General features: G+C 44.2%; 2 protein-coding genes across 2 annotated transcripts in view; both read left to right on the top strand.

The window, feature by feature from the left end:
- Nucleotides 1–2,007, top strand: part of piezo1 (piezo type mechanosensitive ion channel component 1 (Er blood group)) — a gene marked incomplete at its 3' end in the record, with an annotated part of 119,827 nt that extends 117,820 nt beyond the window's left edge. The window contains exon 32 of the mRNA XM_079689930.1: nt 1,390–2,007. Coding sequence (XP_079546056.1) covers nt 1,390–2,007 — 618 coding nt within the window. The remainder of the gene's footprint in view (nt 1–1,389) is intronic.
- A 3,598-nt stretch (nt 2,008–5,605) lies between these two features.
- LOC307043443 (transmembrane 9 superfamily member 2-like) overlaps nt 5,606–21,226 on the top strand; it is a 28,801-nt gene continuing 13,180 nt past the window's right edge. The window contains 4 exon segments of the mRNA XM_079687899.1: nt 5,606–5,854; nt 14,131–14,198; nt 16,846–16,939; nt 18,709–18,836. Of these exon segments, the coding sequence (XP_079544025.1) occupies nt 5,738–5,854; nt 14,131–14,198; nt 16,846–16,939; nt 18,709–18,836 (407 nt within the window). The 5' untranslated portion in view covers nt 5,606–5,737.

Below are 21,226 nucleotides of genomic sequence, written 5' to 3'. Positions count from 1 at the left end.
CCTGGTGCATTTTGAGAGCAAAATGAATTTATGGATACATCTCTCAACACCCATATGAAACAGAACTGTAAACAGATTTTCTTTTTCTTTATGGATATTTTACAAATCACTCACCTTTTTAACTGTATTCTTGTTTTACTGTCATATAGTATTGCACAACTGTTTTTCATTTACTCTCATAAATGGTGACCAAAACGTTTGAGACCCAATGAGATAACTAGACTAAAGTTAACTATCTAAACAGAGAGTCCCTTACCTCACTGAGCTGTAGTTATCTCTCTCAGTCTGACAAAGCTCTCCCTCTCCTTGTTTTAGAAACAGCTTTTAATATCCGTTAGCGCAGTTAGCTAACCAGATGCTAACAACAACAATGCAAATAGTGAGTTTGGTACAAATATACTGTATAATAGTAAAGTTATTTAAGATGATGCCATATTTATTGAAGATTTTACATTATAAATATTCCCCAAAATTATTCAAAAGCATATTCTTCCAAACTCCTTGCTGTAGTATGACACACAGGAGACTATTGATGTGTGTAGTGAGTTTGGTAGTAATAAGATGTATAATAGTGATTGAATATTATTGTATTCTCTTTTTTCGGAGTTGCACTTTGCAGACGGTCCCTGAACACTCGTTTCGTCTCCGGCTGCGGATAGAGACCAATGTAATGTGCCCAGCTCGGAAAACGGCGCGTATTGGCTTTTTGATCAAAATGTGATTGTAGTTCGTTGTCAACCTTACCACTGTACTTAGGAGACGTCATTTGTGTCTGAATAACGTTTTGTTCATGAGTTATTGATCCGTGAAATCAGAATCTCCCAATATCGTTCCAACTTTACTGAACTAAGCCAGAAGACCGTCTCATTTCGTATACCGCTCGATTTGCTGTTCCTTCACTTTATTTTTATATTTATATACATTTATTTTGGACGAAAAGGCAAGTGTGGCGTGAGTGCGTGAGATATGGGTTAATTGCGTGACTCTCACGCTCAATGCGTGAGTGTTGGCAGCCCTGAAAAACAAATATTTGAAATATCAGCCATACTGGAAAATGTGTACTGTGTGGTGATTGACATTATTCACCCACGGAACTATGGGTTGGGGTATTGTTCCGCACGGACATTTGTGAGTTGACCGGACTTCCTGTTTCCCCCGGTCTTATCTTCCCGGGCTGAAAGCTGTTTACATGTTGTTCTGATGTTAAATAAAAGTCTAGCTTGTACCTTCGATACCCCGCCTCCGACTCCCGTCTCTCGGCACTACATTGGTGACCCCGACATAAGTCTCGTAGAAGGATCCGAGACTGAACCGAGCATGGCAAATAACGCCGTTTTTTTCAAACTGCCGGAGTTTTGGGATACATCTGCGGCTGCATGGTTCGCACAGGCGGAGGCTCAGTTCGCCCTCCGCGGAGTAACTGATGACGCATCACGCTATTTCCACGTCGTTTCGGCACTGGGAAGCTCCACTGCGACCCGGACGGTGGGCTTTATTACATCTCCCCCTGCCCAGGATAAATATGCAGCGTTCAAGGCTTTCCTGCTAAAGACTTTCGAGCTGTCTCGGTCGGAACGGGCCCGACGCCTGCTCGCTATTCATAGCCTGGGAGACAGCAAGCCTTCTGACCACATGGAAATGATGCTCAACCTGCTAGGTACGGAAGAACCCAATTTTTTGTTCATAGAACTGTTTCTTCGGCACATGCCGCCGCATGTTCAGACAGCGCTCGCTAACACGGCTATTACTGAGCCACGCGCTTTAGCCGAAGAAGCTGACCGGTTCTTCCTGGCCACCCAGCGTTTTACCCCTGAGGTGCTGGCCCCGACACGCAGCGGCTCCTTCCCTGGTAGAGGCATGCCACCTAGCAGAAGCTCCAGGGCCGACGTCAGCGACTCCAGCCCTGGCCTGTGTCAGTACCATGCACGCTATGGGGCGAAAGCGAGGATGTGCCGTCCCCCCTGCACCTACAAGGAAACGGGAAACGCCAAGGCCTGCGCTCGGTAGTGGCCGCGAGCGTGGGCACATCCAACCGGCTCCTGTTCATCAGGGACACCCTCTCTGGTCGCAGACTCCTTTGTGACACAGGAGCCCAGCGGAGCGTCCTGCCGGCTACGTTGGAGGACGCCGCCGGTGGGGGCCACGGCCCACCTTTGACGTCCGCTAACGACACCCCTATCCGCACCTATGGCACAAAGACAGTGGACCTGTGTTTCGAGGGTCAGCGGTTTAAGTGGGATTTCATCACGGCTGACATCTCCTTCGCCCTCCTTGGCGCAGACTTCCTGTGCGCTCACGGACTGCTGGTGGACGTCAAGAACAGCCGCCTGGTGGACGCACTGACGTTTGCCTCGTTCGCATGTACCCGCGGCGAGGCGTCATTCAGCGGGCTCTCCAGCTCACTCTCACAGGGTGACAAGTTCCAGCACCTTCTCAGTGAGTTTCCCGACTTGACGCAGCCCACCTTTTCCGCTGCCACTACCAAACACAGGGTAGAGCACCACATTGACACTGAAGGCCCCCCAGTCTATGCTAGGGCCCGGCGGCTCAACCCTGACATGCTGTCGGTCGCCAAGTCGGAGTTCGACAGCATGGAGCGTCTGGGCATCATCCGCCGCTCGGACAGCCCTTGGGCTTCGCCGCTCCACATGGTCCCTAAATCAGCCGGTGGCTGGCGACCGTGTGGTGACTACCGCCGCCTTAACGACGCCACTACGCCAGACCGCTACCCGGTCCCTCACATCCAGGACTTCTCTTCACACCTGGCGGGCAAGCTGGTTTTCTCCAAGGTCGATCTGGTGCGGGGCTACCATCAGGTTCCGGTGCACCCCTCAGACGTCCCCAAAACTGCGGTGATTACGCCGTTCGGGCTTTTCGAGTTCCTGCGTATGCCGTTTGGACTTAAGAACGCAGCTCAGTCCTTTCAGCGGCTGATGGATTCGGCGCTCAGAGACATGCCATTCATTTTCGTCTATTTAGACGACATCCTTGTCGCCAGCTCCTCCTCTGAAGAGCACCAGGCACATCTCCGTGTCCTTTTTGCGAGGCTCAGCCAACACGGCCTGATTATCAACCCGGCAAAGTGTCAGTTCGGGTTGTCCTCCATCCACTTCCTCGGGCATCTCATCAGCAAAGATGGAGCCGCCCCCCTCCCATCGAAAGTGGAGGCCGTGTCCGCCTTTCCACGACCGTCTACAGCTCGGGCGCTCCGAGAGTTCCTCGGGATGGTGACGTTTTATCACCGGTTCATCCGCCGGGCGGCCCACACCATGCGCCCGCTGTACGAGGCCCTCAAGGACAAGTCCCCCGGCCAGGTCATAGACTGGACGGCTGAAAGGGAAGCTGCTTTCGATGCCACCAAAGCCGCCCTGAGCGAAGCCGCCATGTTGGCTCACCCGTCACACAGGGCCCCCATCGCTATCACCACCGACGCGTCTGACTACGCTGTGGGCGCGGTGCATGAACAATGGGTCGACGGCGCCTGGCAACCGCTTGCCTTTTTCAGCCGCCAGTTGACTCCCAGGGAGCGCAAGTACAGCGCTTTCGACAGGGAACTCCTTGGTCTCTATTTGGCTGTTCGCCACTTCCGTTTCCTGCTGGAAGGCCGGGAGTTTGTGGCGTTCGTGGATCACAAGCCACTTACTTTCTGCATGTCCAAGGTGGCCGAGCCGTGGTCCGCCCGACAGCAACGCCAGCTTTCGTACATCTCCGAGTACACCACGGACATACGACACATCGCTGGCAAGGCTAACGTGGTCGCGGACTGCCTCTCCAGAGCGGTCATCGGAGCTGTGCAGCTGGGCCTCGATTACCTCCGCATGGGCGCTGACCAGGCCTCTGACCACGGGGTCCAGACCCTCAAGGCCTCGGTCACGGGATTGCGACTGGAGGAGGTCACGGTCGGTGACTCGGGCGCGAAGCTGTGGTGTGACATCTCCACGGGCCAGCCTCGACCGCTAGTCCCTACGGACTGGCGCCGACCCGTTTTTGAGGCGGTTCACAATCTTTCCCACCCCGGTAGGAAACCGTCCGTGAAGTTGGTGTCGCAGAAGTTCGTGTGGCAGGGGCTTAAGAAGGACGTGAAGTCCTGGGTCGACGCATGCGTGGCTTGTCAACGGGCTAAAGTCCACCGCCATACTAGGGCCCCTTTTGAACTGTTTGCGGTTCCTGAGAGGAGGTTTGACCATGTCAATGTCGACCTCGTAGGTCCGCTTCCCCCCTCTCACGGTTTCACCTACCTGTTTACGATGGTGGACAGGACGACCCGCTGGCCCGAGGCCGTTCCCCTCACCTCGACGTCAGCTTCCGACGTCGCCCGCGCTTTCATCGGCACGTGGGTGGCGCGCTTCGGGACCCCGTCTGACCTCTCCTCTGACCGCGGTTCTCAGTTCACCTCGGAGCTGTGGAACGCTGTTGCTGTGGGTTTGGGGGTCAAGCTGCACCGCACCACCGCATATCACCCCCAGGCTAACGGATTGTGTGAGCGGTTTCACCGATCCATGAAGGCGTCACTGCGTGCCGGATTGACAGACGGCAACTGGGTGGATAAGCTCCCGTGGGTTATGCTCGGCCTCAGGTGTGCCCCCAAGGAAGACCTGCAGTCCTCGTCGGCGGAGCTCGTCTATGGCCAGACGCTACGGGTCCCCGGGGAATTCATTCCCACCGCCACTGTGCCCTGGTCTGCAGCCGGGCAGCGCTCCTCCCTGCTGGAGACCGCCGGGACATTCACGCCCGTCCCCACGTCGCAGCACAGCAACCCAGCTTTCCGGGTGTCCCCCGGATTACGGTCGGCGGATTTCGTTTTTATTCGCCACGACGCTCACCGCGGTCCCCTGCGCCCCCCTTACGACGGTCCGTTCAGGGTCATACGTCACGGGGACAAGAGCCTGGTGGTGGACGTTGGTGGCAGGCCTGAGACTGTGTCCGTTGATCGGATTAAGCCTGCTCACGTGGACGTTTCCAGGCCGTTGGAGTTGGCTCTGCCCCCACGTCGGGGCCGCCCTCCCATGTCCCGCCCCCCACCCCCTGTGGGGATGCCCTCGCCCTCGTTGGCGCCCCTGCCCCTGCCCTCACCTGCGGCCCCGCCCTCCTCAGCCCCTGTGGTCCGTACGCGCCGGGGTCGGGCGGTACTTCCTCCCAGGCGCGAGGGTTTTGACTATGGGTGAATTCTGGGGGGGCTTGTGTGGTGATTGACATTATTCACCCACGGAACTATGGGTTGGGGTATTGTTCCGCACGGACATTTGTGAGTTGACCGGACTTCCTGTTTCCCCCGGTCTTATCTTCCCGGGCTGAAAGCTGTTTACATGTTGTTCTGATGTTAAATAAAAGTCTAGCTTGTACCTTCGATACCCCGCCTCCGACTCCCGTCTCTCGGCACTACAACTGTACACATTTTCCAGTATGACGGATATTTCAAACGTTTCTTTTTGTATTTTAATTATTAGTGCATTTAAGTAAATGTTGCACTTGGTAAAGGTGGGGATAATTTAAATGACTTTATACCTCAGAATGATACTTCTGCAACAACCTCGCGGAATACCAACTTCTCGCCGTGATTCGTTAGCATGCCTGATCCCACAATGCTTTGCTTCACGAAGCAGGACTTCCGGAATGTGACGTGTCTGCCCGCTGCAGAACCGGATGCTGGTGGTGGTCCGGTGTGGATGTCAGATGCATTGTAGACTGCGAAGCAAGTTAACTGTGTTATTCCTGAGTGTAGAGAGGCCGGGTGAGGATGTTGCGGTGGCTGCTTGGAGCCGCGCTGCTGGCTCTGGCGGCCGGCTTCTACCTCCCGGGTCTGGCCCCCGTCAGCTTCTGCGAGCCGGGGAACGATCAGGTCCCAGACTGCAAGGTAAACATGTCGAACATCACCTGAGCAGCTGCAGGGGCTACAGCTAAATAACTGAACAACCAACACAGAATACACTCACAAAATACATAGATGTAAATGCAGAAGGTTAGCTAGTTATTTTATAAACAGCTATAACGTATGTGGCAGCTAACGTTAGCCAAAACAAACAAAGCTAACGGATACTATAATAACAAGAGAGCAAGCTAGCTGCTGCTTAGCTAAATACCTCCAAGTTACTTCGTTTGCCTGGACATCAAACATTATATTGCTAGATAGCTCAGTTGGAATGTCAAAATGAGTAATACTCTGATATTGATTTGAACAGACTGATATATGTGATTGTATTGTCTGATTTTACTCAGTAAATAGATACCGAGTAGAATCAGAATACCTTTATTCGTCCCACAGAAGGGACAAGAGGCATGCATGCATTACATATTCAAGATAGATATAGAAATTACAAAAAATACAATTTTACAAAACTACACATCCAGGTGGAAAAAAAAGTACCAGTAAAAGTATTTTAAATAACAATTAAATGTTGAATGTATAAAGTAAATAAACAAGATATTTCATATCAATAATGTAGTAACTGTAATAGTTTACAAAATAAAACTGTAATTTTGTTTAATAAATCAGGTGTCTGATTTACATTTTTTAAATTTAAAAATAAATAAATATTAAAGAAGCCTGAATATAAACCATAAAAAAAAATAACTACCTATAATATATCAATCTTTATTATTTAATAATATATTGTAACACTGCATCCTGTTCAGGGGCGGATCTAGAAAAATATTCATGGGGTGGCAAGAGGGTGGCAGGAGAATTTCAGGGGTGGCATCCCCTGGCAGAAGTATATGCTGATTTAATCGCAGTCATATCAATTAATGTTAGTTGGAAAGCAACAATATTAATATTTTAACTAAATAATATTTGGTGACACTATTGTGGCACATCAGTAAAGCCTTAAATATAAATATATAAGGTGGCAGGCTTAATTTAATGAATTTTAAGTGAACAATAACTGAATGATTTTGTCTCACTCTTAGACCAGCATGGTTACCAAATCTATGCAGACTGCTGCAATAAGTACGATAATTAACTGTCTCATCGATGTGTGTCTGTATGAATATGATATTATTAACAATCATATACTTCCTATCAGCTGTCAATCAGTGTTATGATTCACATATTATGATAATCATATGTTATTATTAAATAAACAATTTTTTTGGAGGAGTTAATGATGAATGTTCCTCAAGATGCTTGCTCACCCTCCTTCAAATTTGAAAGACAAGTAATTACTATCATATATCAAAAGATTCAAAGGAACAGTTCAGCGCCCCACAACTTCATTGCAAACAGTTACAACCTTGACTTTACATCAGAAAGAACAAACATTAAAGAAGTGACTAACTACATCAGTTAGGGTTGAAAAACGTGTATTCAGCTAAAACATATACATCGCTACAGTTATTATCCAGTGGAATGCCCGTACCTACTCAACTAGTTAAATCAAAGTGGTTACTTTTTTTTGGCTGGGCAGTGTAGTTTTACACACCGTCTTATTTGACTTTCTCTGGACTTAAAACAGTTTTTTTGGGGGCAGACCCCCACAAAGAAAAAAAAATATTCAAACACGTAAGGTCATCATTTTAACAGTTTATTATGCTCATTGAGTCATCCGTGAGCAGAGCATCAAGTTGGCATGCCTATTCAGTGCATGACATTAAGGATTTTGGGAGATGGCCCTGTGGGCCATCTAAGCTAATTTACAGATGGCCCTGAGTCCAATAGAGATTGCCCTGAAAAATGTGCGCGGACGAAATGACGCACGAAGGGTTTGGGGGGCCTCCCCCTAGAACATTTAGATTTTTGCAGGTCTTAGATGCTGTCTGGTGCATTCTCTAGACTGAATTATAAGATGAACCACACCAATATTACAATTTCAATTGTATTCTTCATTTCACTTGTTTGTGTTTGCTCGCTTGCATGCCCTGCATAGCTATAATAAATACTTAAGTTGTTGGTCAAGACACTTTCCATCTGATGAAGGCAAATGCCTTCCCAGATGTACAAAAGTAGAAAACATTACATGCAGTTATAATGTTATCTACTGTAAGTTGGTCGAAGGAATGCCTCCTCATCCAGAAGCTGACTGAACAGACCCGAGCAGCCGAGTGCATCCGCGAAGCACACACAATGGCGACGTCAGAGTTCCCGTTAGCAAGCAAATCTAAATCTCTTCGGTCAAAATGTCCGGTCAAAATAATTTCCCTTTAGCGCAATACCGCTTCAGTTGCGCCACTTATGTGACAGACAAGAAGAGTATGTGACAGACAAGAGTAGTCAATTCTAATGTGTAACACTTAATGTGGAGAAAGAGATGTGCTGTATGGGTTGATTGTGCGTTGATCTGTTGCTAATGCCTCGGGGTTCCGGTGGGCATGTAAACAAATGCATAATGCTGCGCTATACTTTGTGGCCTCACCCAGTTGCATAGCGACACTTATTGTTTAGGTCACGGTGTCTTTTAATAAGCAGGTAGTCATATCATTAGCTAGAACTAGCTGGATCTGATCGATATGGACATAAACGCGAGTGAAGTCTAATCTGACGGGAGAGAGAGATCAGCTGCTGCTGACGAGTCGACACGCAGCTCTGCATGATCACATGCAGCGGTGAGCGGAACAAAACACACACTTCAGGTTAGAATATCACACGTAGCTATTTTAATTACCTCTCAAACTACCTAAACTAGTTATAGATATGTTTAGTTTTACTGTCGGGTCCCTCATTACTGGATCCGCGAGCTGCATGATACTGGTATAATAGATTGCCCGATCGGGCAACCAGCAGGTGAGGCTTCATGACCCGAGCTAAATACTAGATGGCCCCGGGCCATCGGGCAATCCTTAATGTCGAGCCCTGCCTATTACAGCTGAATGAGACGATTACCATCGTGTTCAGCAAAACGCCTTACAAACTTATTAAGATTTAAAGCTATGGTGCATTTTGTTTCAATGCTGAGTACAGCCTGAAGAACATATCGAGGATTAAAAAACTAATGTCACAACAGGACTTGGAAGAGCTTGTCCATGCTTTTATCTTTAGTAGACTCGACTACTGCAATAGTGTATTCACAGGGCTGACAAAGAAATCCATCAGAAAGCTGCAGCTGATTCAGAACGCTGCTGCACGTGTCCTCACTAACACTAAAAGAGTCGATCACATCAGTCCGGTTCTGAAGTCTTTACATTTGCTTCCAGTCGGTCAAAGAATTGATTTTAAAGTAGCTACTATCGCTAGTTTTTAAATCATTACATGCTTTAGGAAGTATATTGTTGAACTCCTACATAATTACGAGCAATCAAGGTGCCTCAGGTCTTCTGGGACGGGTCTGCTATCGGTTCCGAGAGTGAAAACAAAAAAAGGAGAGACAGCATTTAGCTATTATGCCCCGACACTCTGGAACAAAATACCCAAATCATGCACGTCCGCAGAAACACTTACTATTTTTAAATCGAGACTAAAAACATATCTCTTTGGCTGCTTTTAATTGAGATGCTCATATTCACAGTATGCCTATGCCTTTTAAACGTATTGTATACCTGTGGTGTTTATTTTTATTATTTTATTATCTTTGCTTTGTAATGCCTGTTGTAAAATGCCATTATATATGTGTTTTTACTGTATTTATCCTAAAAAGTCTTTTAATTTGTTTTGTAAAGCACTTTGAATTGTTGCATACAGAAAAGTGCTATATAAATAAACTTGCCTTGCCTTACAGCCAAACTTGACAGACTCTTCTCTGTCATTGTACACTGCAAACACTTCATTCCTTCAGTCTACTTGGATCCGAAATGCTTCTCGTTTTGCGCTGTTCACAATCATATTTCCAGGCTCGCGCCAGGGCCGGGGGAGGGGTTACAAGGCTCAAGTCTTGTGCTGCATTCACTTGCATTCGGACATTAGAGATTTTCTCTCATAAATGTCCGATGAGCCACAACTTTTCTTTCAAAACAAAGCTGTCAACTGGGGTGGCAGCTGGGGTGGCAAGGAATTTTTCTGAGGTGGCAGCTGCCACCCCGTGCCACCCCGTAGAACCGCCACTGATCCTGCTAGTCATCTTTATTTATCTTTAAATGTAACAGTACCTGATAACTTGTTTTTTTTATCTAATTGTAATCCAATACAGTTTGTATCCTGATTACATAATCTCGTTAAATGTAATCTGTTACTCCCAATGTCTGTCTATATTGCACATAAGTATTATTGCACAGCAGAAGTGTGTAGTCTGTGTTATATTTGTGGGCGTCTACCAGGGGGGTATCTCTCCGTGAGACACAGCAGCCTGTCCCTGAAGGAGCTGCACAGTGTGGACAGGGGCCGTTTCTCAATGTCGAGTAAAGCTGCTGCAGAGCCTCTATTTCAAGTATACTATTACTACAACATCGAGTGGCGCCGAAGGACTGTTTAAATGCCCAGCATTCGGCGCCACTCAATGGCGTAGTATACTTGAAATAGTGGCTCTGCAGCAGCTTTACTCGACATTGAGAAACGGCCAGGGTGTCCTGGAGGGGACACACACACACACACAAAATACTTCCCATGTAGAAGAATATGAAAAGCCATCGCGCTGTCTCTATGTTTTGTCACCCGGACCCATTTGCTTGTTGCTAACAATAAGGGCAGTTAGATATTTAAATTCACATTGTTTTGTAACACTCTAAAATGGGGCTACTTACCCACTTTCACTGACAGACCACCCTAATGTGTCCAGTATCAGTTGTGATAGTCAGTGGCCTCCAAAGTTGCTCAAATGTTAATCTAATAACTTTGAGTTTAAGAATTCAGATAGACATATTTAGAACATACTACCGGTATATATAATTTGCAACTTTTTGCCAATACGAAACCTTGAAAGACAAATCACTTACTGTCCTAATTATGTTAAATTGAGCCCCTCTATTAAACTAGGCACATCAAAAACAAGTAGATACCCTCTACACCGTCATAGGAATGAAATACAACTGCCTCACCTTGGCATGAATAACACATCACACACAGCTATAGTAAAAATGTATGTTACCTTTATGTAGTTAACATGCTATAGAAATGTGCCTTTGCAAAAACATGAAGCGTTGGGTTTCATTGGAATCTTTCTCAGTTGTCAGTTATCATAATAACCTCCAAATAATCCCATAACAGTCAGCTTGTCAGGCCATGCTCTGTGAACGTTTGTGCAGTACATTTTGGACTTCATTTTCCATGGGTCAGATAAGCCTGTAGACATTTCTACATGTTCACATTATACTGATTATGTGAACTGATCCCAATCACTTGTTCCGGCACCTGAGGTCACTGTTAGAAATTTTGCAACATATCGAATAAAAACTATACTTTCTACCTAAACACAGTTCTCAATGTCAGGAAATGGGGTTAAATAGATCATGGCTGAATCAAACGTGTTGCTCTTTGGCAGCCTATTTTCTTTTTGTTCATTTGAGAACATTTTATGAGGAGAATCACACAAAGGAGCACACATATAAGATGTATTGATTTCTAGCCGAGTCTCACATGCTAATGCAGCAGTAAAGCTCTGTTGAAATGTACTATGGAGACCATTTTTCAGAAAGCCGATTGCTGCTTAAATTCAGAATGTTTAAACCCAGATCATTAACTTTTTTGAAAATAAAATTAAGAACTTCTTACATTGATTGACTGTCCTAAACCACTCAACTCTTGAATGGCCCTTATATAAATCATAAGTTGTTAAATGTGCCTACAGCCAAATCCTGAGTAATTTCCCCCCATTCATATGACTTAGCCAGGACGGGCCAAGACGTAGCAGCTTGGGGAGAGGGGGGGTTTAAGGACAACGCTGCTGCACATACTCTATGGGCCCGATAGAAAGTAGAGCCATTTTAGCTCCATGAGCCACTGAGCAGTGGAATGGGTGCTGTAACCACTTCTCTTCATGCCTACATGGTTTCAATGGATTCCCTTATTCTGAACAAAGCTTTTATTATGAAACCTTTGCAGAACCGTGTGGGATATTCAGACACTTGCATAGTCCCCATTCATGCTTCAAATGTAGCTGTTGCTTTCTTGTGTCACTTGTAGGTTACCTTAAAATATGATTTGGCAGGAACTAGGGGTGTAACGGTTCACAAACATTTTGGTTCGGTACGTACCTCGGTTTTTTGGTCACGGTTCGGTTCGGTACGTTTTCGGTACAGCAGAATATTTTTTCACAAAACATATATATATATATATTTTTTATTATTATTAAACTGTGAATAATGTATTCACTCAAATAAATACAAAATATAATAAAATAAACATTAAGGTGCAGCATTTCGATGAACTGAAATAATCTGTATTTGAATTTTACTGTACTAGTGCTCACAAAACATAAACTATTAGTTTTGGGTTTTTAATTATTATTAAACTGTGAATATTCACTCAAATAAATACAAAATATAATAAAATAAACATTAAGGTGTAGCATTTGAATGAACTGAAATAATCTGTATTTGAACTGTATGTACTAGTACCTAAGCAGCCAGTTTGACATTATGACTTGCTTGTCATTGTATTTTTCATGTTTTTGAAAGAAAAATTAACTTGTCCACATTGCTTGCCGAAAGGGCAGATCTGCTGGCACTAACAATGTCTCCTGCTGTGGAGAACACCCTCTCGCAAGGGACAGAGGTAGCAGATACAGCCAGGTAGCGCTTTGCTAACATGGCAACATAAAGATATTTGGCGTTTGTAATAGCTTTGGCTCGGTCTGAACTTTTTGCGAGTGGTGGAGGCTTAAATGCTAGTGGGAGTTTGGTTTGCACTTCAGTCTTTTTTCTTTTGGTACCGGTGATATTCACGTTCGGGTGATGCCTTTTCAAATTAGTGTGGAAGTTTGATGTATTGCCAGCCGCGTAACCAATTTTTGTTGAACAATGCCGACAAACAGCTTTAGTTCGATCCACCTGTCTTTGTCCGTCATCCTTGTACGTAACTGCGAAACCAAAATGTTCCCAAACCGGAGACTTCAATGATGCTGGAAGATTTTCGAGCTCAACTGTATCTGCGTTCGCCATTTCGACAGTTCCTCAAATGACTGACTAAAATTGAACGCATCCCTCTGACCAGCTCTCATAGTATGCCTCTCGTCCAATGAAATGACTTGCTCGCTCTATGACGAGTTGAACCCAATGTGAGCAAATTACTCTGAATGCTGCGACGCAGCACCTGAGATTACTTCCAAAAAGTTGTTCACGTTCTCAATTTTTTACGTTTAACGTTATATTCGTTCGGTACACACGTGTACCAAACCGAAGGGCCCGTACCGAATAATTTCGGTACGTGTACCGTTACACCCCTAGCAGGAACATTAACCCTCACACACCCACAGTGCCTAACATTAGAAAACAACACTTTAGAAGAGTAATCCATAACAACAAGGTGTTGAAAATAGGGTTAGGGTCACATTTTATTTCCTCTTTGCAATAAAGCTCCCTGTCATTTTATTAAAGGGGCCCTATTATGCTTTTTGTTTTTTTTTCCTTTCCTGCAGTGTGTTTATATAGGGTTTTGTGCGTAAATGATCTGCAAAGACTAAAATCACTATGCAACACATGTAGTTCTATTGGCTAGGTCTCCGAGACATTGTACGTGATAGGCTAAGGGCGGGACATCGCTAAGCAATTGACCAATCACAACAGAGCCGACCAGCTAACCAATCAGAGCCGACTGGGCTCTGGTTTCAGACAGAGGGTGAAAAGAGGTGCTGCAGCACAGTCAGGATGAGAAAAATAAAGAGCTTTTTGAACATTAAAGCATAGAGAGGTGTCACAGTGGAAGAACAAATATATATCAACCTGAAAATGAGCATATTAGGGCCCCTTTTAATAACAGTGACAATGTATTAACAGAACAAATAAATTGGTATTAGGTATTTTCCTTTCAGACTTAATTTTCCTTTGCATCCGCTGCCGGCAAGGTGATGAAGGGGCTTGAATTACTCTGCAATATGAAACCTCTCAGAGAACCAGTCAACAACCGAGAGACAGTAGCATAAGGCCTAGAAAAAGCATGTATCCCCTGTAACTTTTTTATACGCAGATTTTCCACCAAACTACAAAAAGAGGTTGCATTTAAATGTCCAAACGCTCCCTTCAAGGTGTAAAAATTAAACCAGCTTATAAAGAATCAGTCTGTCAACATGAACACAAATGCCTGATATGTGTCTCTGCTTTGTTTTATTCCAGCCCACCATCGAACTGTTTGTGAACAGGTTGGATTCAGTGGAGTCTGTTCTGCCTTATGAATATACTGCGTAAGTGCCCAGTGTGTAACAATGTACCAATGTGTGACATTTGCGTTCCATCCATTTTGGTCTTCTTATCTACAGTATATAATGAGCCTATTTCTCTTTATATTGCAAGAAACCCTAACCAAAAGCAGCATCTCCTTTTTTAAATTATGCAAAATCCACTTTTTCACATCTTTTATACATAAACATGTGTCCCCTCTGTGTAAAGAGATTCTGAAAGTTTCAGGAAAAAAGATTCTCTCACTTTTTGCCCTGATCCATTTATATAAAAACCTGTAAAAATGAGCTGATCAGTTTTTAGCCACTTTATGATGTCGTAACAATTTCTTTGGCTTCTGTAACCATTAGCCAATCACCAACCAAGGTAACCCCCACCACCCCCTTATCACCTGAATCTCCTCCTAGAGCACCAATAGGCGCTTTCACACCGGAGTACTTTTCCCAGGAATAGTTCCGATAGTTCCTGGGATTTTACTTAAGATCTGGAACTAGAACTTTTTTTTGCGAACCTTTTCACCCCTTTTTAGTCCCTGCTAGAGAGCACGGACTTTCCTGGGGAGAAAAAGGTTCCAATTTCTGATTGGCCGGGCGAATTGCAAACTACATCCCGTAAAACTCTGAAAAGTTTTTTGTTAAGCCGCCATTTTATTTGCTCGCATTAGCATTAGCCCAGCGCACCAACGGAGAGAGACTAACTTATGGCAACACAAAAGACAACATGGGAGTGGTGGAGTGTTGAGGAGGTGTCGGCGCTTCTGGCGATTTACTCGGAACGTTTCAGTAGAAGCCATTCCCCAACTCCGGGGGACTTCCGGCCGGGGACTTCGGGTGGTAGTATACGCCGCAAAGTTGTTTGCGGCCTGCCAGTAAACCCAAAGCAGAAGAACTGACGTCAGTGGCTCCCTCAGGGACTTATTCCGGTGTGAACGCGATTTACTAGCATGGACACGGGAAGGGGGGGTGCTGAGGGGGCTGCAGCACCCCCATCTGCGAGGTTCCACTAGCACCCTCAGCCCCAAACGCGGCGCACCTACAGTGTAAGCGTGCCACAGTTTAGCCGCTGCGAGGCTCCGTTAGCACCCCCCAGCGCGTCACAGTTTCTCCGCTACGAGGCTCCATTTGCACGCAACCCCAACTCTGACTGACTTCCCGCGTTACTGTTTACTAGATAGTTCCAGGAAATAAAAGTTCCGGCGAAAAGTTCCGGGAACTATTCCTGGGAAAAGTACTTGGTGCCTATTAGCCGCGATCACAACGCAGTGCTTTTCCGACTTTAGTTCCGATATAGTTCCGAAATGCCGCGTTTACACCAAAAAGAGCCGGAACAAAAATTAGTTAATGAGAACCTTTTTTATCCCCTTTTCCGTCCCTGTTAGAGAGCAGGTACTTTCGTGGGAGAAAAAGGTTTCTATGTCTGATTTGCTGGGCGGAATGCAAACCACGCCCCATAAAATTCCCAAAAAGTTTTGTGAAGCCGCCATTTTATTATCCTCGCATTAGCATTATTAGCATTAGCCCAGCGCACAAACGCAGAGAGACTAACTTATGGCAACACAAAAAAAAACATGGGAGCGGTGGAGATGAGGAGGTGTCGGCGTTCTGGCAATTTACTCGGAAAGCTTCAGTAGAAGCTGCTGGGAGTCTACCGAAGCCAGTCCCCAACTCCGGGGACATCCGGCCGGGGACTTCGGGTGGCAGTATACGTGGCCGTGAAGTTGTTTGCGGCCTGCCAGTAAACCCAAAGCGGAAGAAGAAGTAGTGACGTCAGCGGCTTCATTTGCCTAATCCTTCCCCAGGAATTCATTCCGGTGTGAACGCGATCTGTACTTAGTCCATGAGAACTAAAGAGTTCTCATGAACTAAGTTCTCATGAACCTTTGTGAGAAAAGTAGTGCTGTGTGAATGTGCCTATTGTGTTGTTTTTAACCAAATATCTCTCAGAGGGGCGTGGGGAGTGGCTCCTTATTTTTATGTAAAGTAACAGACAGAGAATCAGCACTTTTGGAACAGGGCTGAAACAGAGGGGATTATGGGATGCTACAATGACCTGTTTGGTATTTCGAGCCAAACACTTCAGAGACATGTTTTGTATATATCCGAGAACTATAATATACTGATGAAAAACAGTATAATGGGTGACCTTTAAAGGATAGATTTACGTCCTATGTAAATTAGATATAAGAATTCCGGTTATGAAAATCATTACTGTGCATATAGATTGGATCTGAATGAGTCCATGGTCAAAATAAATAAAAAATAGAGGGAAGTTGTACATTTTTAGACCAGTTTCAGATTTAGTGGTCCGCTTCCGTGGCCCCTCATCTAAAAGTCAAACCTGTCCTTGCCAAAGATCTAATGTTCTTCAATATTTTAAAAGCCTCTGGAAAAATCCTATTGCCTTTTAGTTTAGGCAGCCCTTCAGATGCTAACCTCTGTGTTTTCCTACCAAAATAAAGTCATCCCTGTACCACTCTGTTCACGGAGTTTAAACAGTGAATTAGAGCCTTCTTATCTGTTTAGAGTTTTTCACTGTTTGAAAAACTTGGTCCAGATAACAAGTGACTGTGTGCATTGTGTAACAGGGAATAGAGGTGTGCGGTTTATGTGTTCCCCCCTCCACACTTTTAACACACGCTTCCTGTTTATGCAGGTTCGACTTCTGCTCAGAGGAAAAAATGAAACGTCCATCAGAGAATCTGGGCCAGGTTCTTTTTGGGGAGAGGATTGAACCCTCACCATACAAGGTAACACACATCTTCAGAAAGACAGACAGACAGACAGACAGACAGACAGACAGACAGACAGACAATTAATTCCATGAATGAAGATCTTTCATTGGCTATACTCTTAAACAAATAAATACAGAAGCTATGTTTGCCGATACAGTTGCTCCTGGGACATCAGGCAAATCTTTTTTGTACATTACAAAATCATAGCTTCATTACTGAGGAGCTGCCGGAAGGGACAGAGGTGAACACTAACTTTAGAGTCATTGCCAATCTGGTAACCAGGCATCAGCTTTTGGTTGCAGGAACAACAAATATGGTTCCCCTCTTTAAGTAAGACACAATACAGACAGCTTTTTCATGAACATTTACAATTAAAGGCCTCTTATACATGTAAGCAGGGCCGGCCCTTGGCACTGGCGAACTAGGCGGTCGCCTAGAGCAGGGGTTCCCAAAGTGGGGGTCGCGAGATGATTACAAAATAAAAATGGAAAATAAAAAAATATATATATATATTAAAAAAAAAATGGATTAATTTTTTTTATAATTAAAAAAAAATATATATTATTAATAATAACGTTTGCATAGACATTTTCAGGGGCGGACTAGCCATCTGTATAATTTTCCCGTAACGAGGCTCCCCCTTTGACAATCCACTATCGCAGTGTTTCTCAAACTTTTTTATACCAAGGACCACTTAACCAATAAAAACAATCATGGACCACCTAACTCCACAAATATCCAAAAACAATAGGCCTGCTTACCCATTCCAACAGTATATAACAAATGACAGCCTAACAATGACAGCTTAACCTTCTCTATATCGCCTCGTTCAGACATTAAATCAACAATACAAATACAACTACAGATTGTATAAGCATTTCGTTTAAATGCGATTTAAAATCCTCTCAGGTTTTACACCTCTTATTATGAAATGTAGACTACATTTATTATGGAGTATTATTTTAAACACAAGTTTATGTCCGAGCCAACAGACTCACAGATTGTTGGCTACTGAGAGATATGCAAAATACACCGCATGTAGTACGACACAAACCTCCGCTGTGGATTTTCAAAACAAAATACAATAAAACTATGGTCGCAGGCCCAAGTTTAACTCTGAGGCCTGCATGGTCTGTCGACAAAACAAAAATAAAAAAACGTTTATGCAGCCCCAACAACAGCCTCTGATCATCAACAGACTTCATGCAATGCTTCATCAGATGCAAATATTAGATAATAATCTCTATCTCACTCCTAACACATCTAAATCTACTTTCAGCATGGATAAATGTTCATAAAATACATCCATTGTTTGTTCTATATGCTTCTTGAAATCCTAAAAAACACATCGTTTTTCTAGAACAGATTACAAATCGCCTGAAAATGGTACAAACAAGTGGCAACATGCTTGACGGAGGTGTTGTGCTGGGCTATATCATGCAATCGAAAGTGAAACTTAAGCTTCCTCCATTGCGGAGATATTCCCGCGAGAGTGCGGAAAACTGAAATTAATTCACTGACTTTAAGAACACATATTTCTAAGAGCTCTACAGACATTGGAGGATGATAATTTAATATGCACTCACATTATAGACACTACCACTCATTATCTTTGTAACAATTTGTCATTATTTCCATGGAAGTTTTTTTGATAGAGTAATGTCTGTTTTTATATCAAATGTAATTTTATTGTTGTTTTGTAAATGTGCATAGTGGAGAATGATGCATTGTGTATATCAATGATGGAGAACATATGTGAGCTCTGACTGTGTCCTCTGTGTCAGTTTGAGTTTAAGAAGCCTGCAGTGTGTCAGTCGGTGTGCAACAGAACCTACGACACCAGCAAAGCATCAGACAAGAACAAACTGGAGTTCCTGAAGAAAGGCATGCTACTCAACTACCAGCATCACTGGTACGTATAACACACACACACACACACACACACACACACACACACACACACACACACACACACACACACACACACACACACACACACACACACACACACACACACACACACACACACACACACACACACACACACACACACACACACACACACACACACACACACACACACACACACACACACACACATACACATACACACACACACACCCTGACTTCTATGAATAATGAATGAACTCAATGAGCCTCTGCTAAAACACAACATCTGAGAGGATCTTGTATGAATGTATAAACACGTTTATACTAAAAACTTAATTTAGTATAACTAATATAGTGTTAGCCATGTCATACGCAATCATGTATAATCATGCCACCAAGGAGGAGACAATACAGAATCAGTAAAAAGAGTAGACTTACATATTATCAGGGCTCAAAGCTAACTTTTAAATGTGGTTGCCAGGCTGGCAACCAGGCATCAGCTTTTGGTTGCCAAAACTGAAAATACGGTTGCCATTTTTAGATACCTTATATTTTAAATAAATAAGATACTATACAGTTATACATCAACTTAATAATGAACATGTGACACAAAAGAATGTTCAAATGCTTTACAATAAGTAATTAACACACTTATTTGAAACTTAAGTGGTAGTAAACTTGTCCACCCTCAATTGCTGGTATACAAAATACCAGTAGGGCAGCTGTTGTCCTGTTCCTCATAGATCCCTCACAAATTAATTGAGCAAGTCACTAGTTTCTTGGTCATCCGTTGTCTCCCTTTCAAATGTGGGTTTTCATGACCTTTGTGCTGACCCCCACCATAGATCCACTGGCCCTTCAGCATTGAAGTCTTGGATTGGCCAGACTAATACATTTCTAATGTTAAATAAATGAAAACCATTCACAGTTAAAAATTAGATATTAATTATTAATGCTGTAAATGACCTTTAATATGTCTAACTATATTTAAAATGTGTTACCTTTTTATAGAAGTGATTATAATTCTATGCCAATATTTTCCTATCGTAAAGATATAAGATCGGGACTCTTATTTTGAAGGAACCTTTACCGGAAGTGAATGGACAACATTCCTTTTAGCTTTTTGTTCGGGTTTACTTTACGCTTTATCAGTTGAATCACTTTGAACATTCGTTTGAGAAGTTGAGGTGTTGGCTGAACTTTTTACCACACAGTCAAACAACTTAATTTTCGTCGCCATTTTTTGTAAAACAAACACACGGCGCACCACGCCAGCGAGTAAACTGCATCGCTGTCTGGCTCCGTAATCACACCAATGCACGTGCAATTTAAGTATCAGGTTCCGACTGGTCACAACAATAATTAAATATCACTCTTAATACAACAAATAGTTAACATTTATCTATATTTTGGGGTACACATTTTGCTGTTTGCTGTCCTTATTTCTTTATGTTAAAAACTGGTTGCCACTGATGGCAACCAAAGGCCAAGAAGTGGTTGACATTTTTTCTGAATGGTTGCCAATGGCAACCTGGCAACCGTTACTGTCGAGCCCTTATTATATAAAAAAAGGGGGCACATGTTATGAATAATAAAAACATAATAAGTAAAAACAAACTATAAGTACATTACATTGCATTTAGCTGACGCTTTTATCCAAAGTGACTTACAATAAGTGCATTCGACCAAGAAGATACAAACTTGAAGAAAACAGAATCATATAAGTATATCAGGTTTCATAGAGCCAAAACATTTCAAGTGCTACTCAACTGGCTTTAGATAAGCCAGTCCTTTATTAGTATATAAGTGCTTTGTTTAGAAATTCTTTGTTAGTAATTCTATCGCTCGAAGTGGAGTCGAAAGAGATGGGTTTTCAGTCTGCGCCGGAAATTTGTAGGCTTTCTGCTGTCCTGATTTCGATGGGGAGCTCATTCCACCATTTTGGAGCCAGGATAGCAAACCGACGTGTTTTTGCTGATGGGAACTTGGGTCCCCCTCGCAGTGCGGGTGCACGTGCTGGGGTGTGTGGTTTCGTACGCTAGTACCAGTGTCTTGAAGTGGATTCTAGCAGTTACTGGAAGCCAGTGAAGTGAGCGGAGTAGCGGCCTGGTGTGGGAATATTTTGGAAGGTTGAAGACCAGACGAGCCGCTGCATTCTGGATGAGCTGCAGAGGTCGGATGGCACATGCAGGTAGACCAGCCAGGAGGCAGTTGTAGTAGTCTAGGCGTGAGATGACGAGAGCCTGGACCGGAAGTTACGTCGCTTTCTGGGTTAGCTGGGGACGTATCCTCCTGATGTTGTAAAGCGTGTATCTGCAGCAGCGGGCTGTAGCAGCTATGTTTGCAGTGAAGGACAGTTTGTTATCTAGGGTCACACCCAGATTCCTTGAAGTCTGAGTCGGGGAAACAATA

This window comes from Notothenia rossii (assembly GCF_949606895.1).
Source record: "Notothenia rossii genome assembly, chromosome: 6".
In the NCBI taxonomy this organism is placed as follows: Eukaryota; Metazoa; Chordata; class Actinopteri; order Perciformes; family Nototheniidae; genus Notothenia; species Notothenia rossii.
This window is presented reverse-complemented; position numbering and strand designations above follow the sequence as displayed.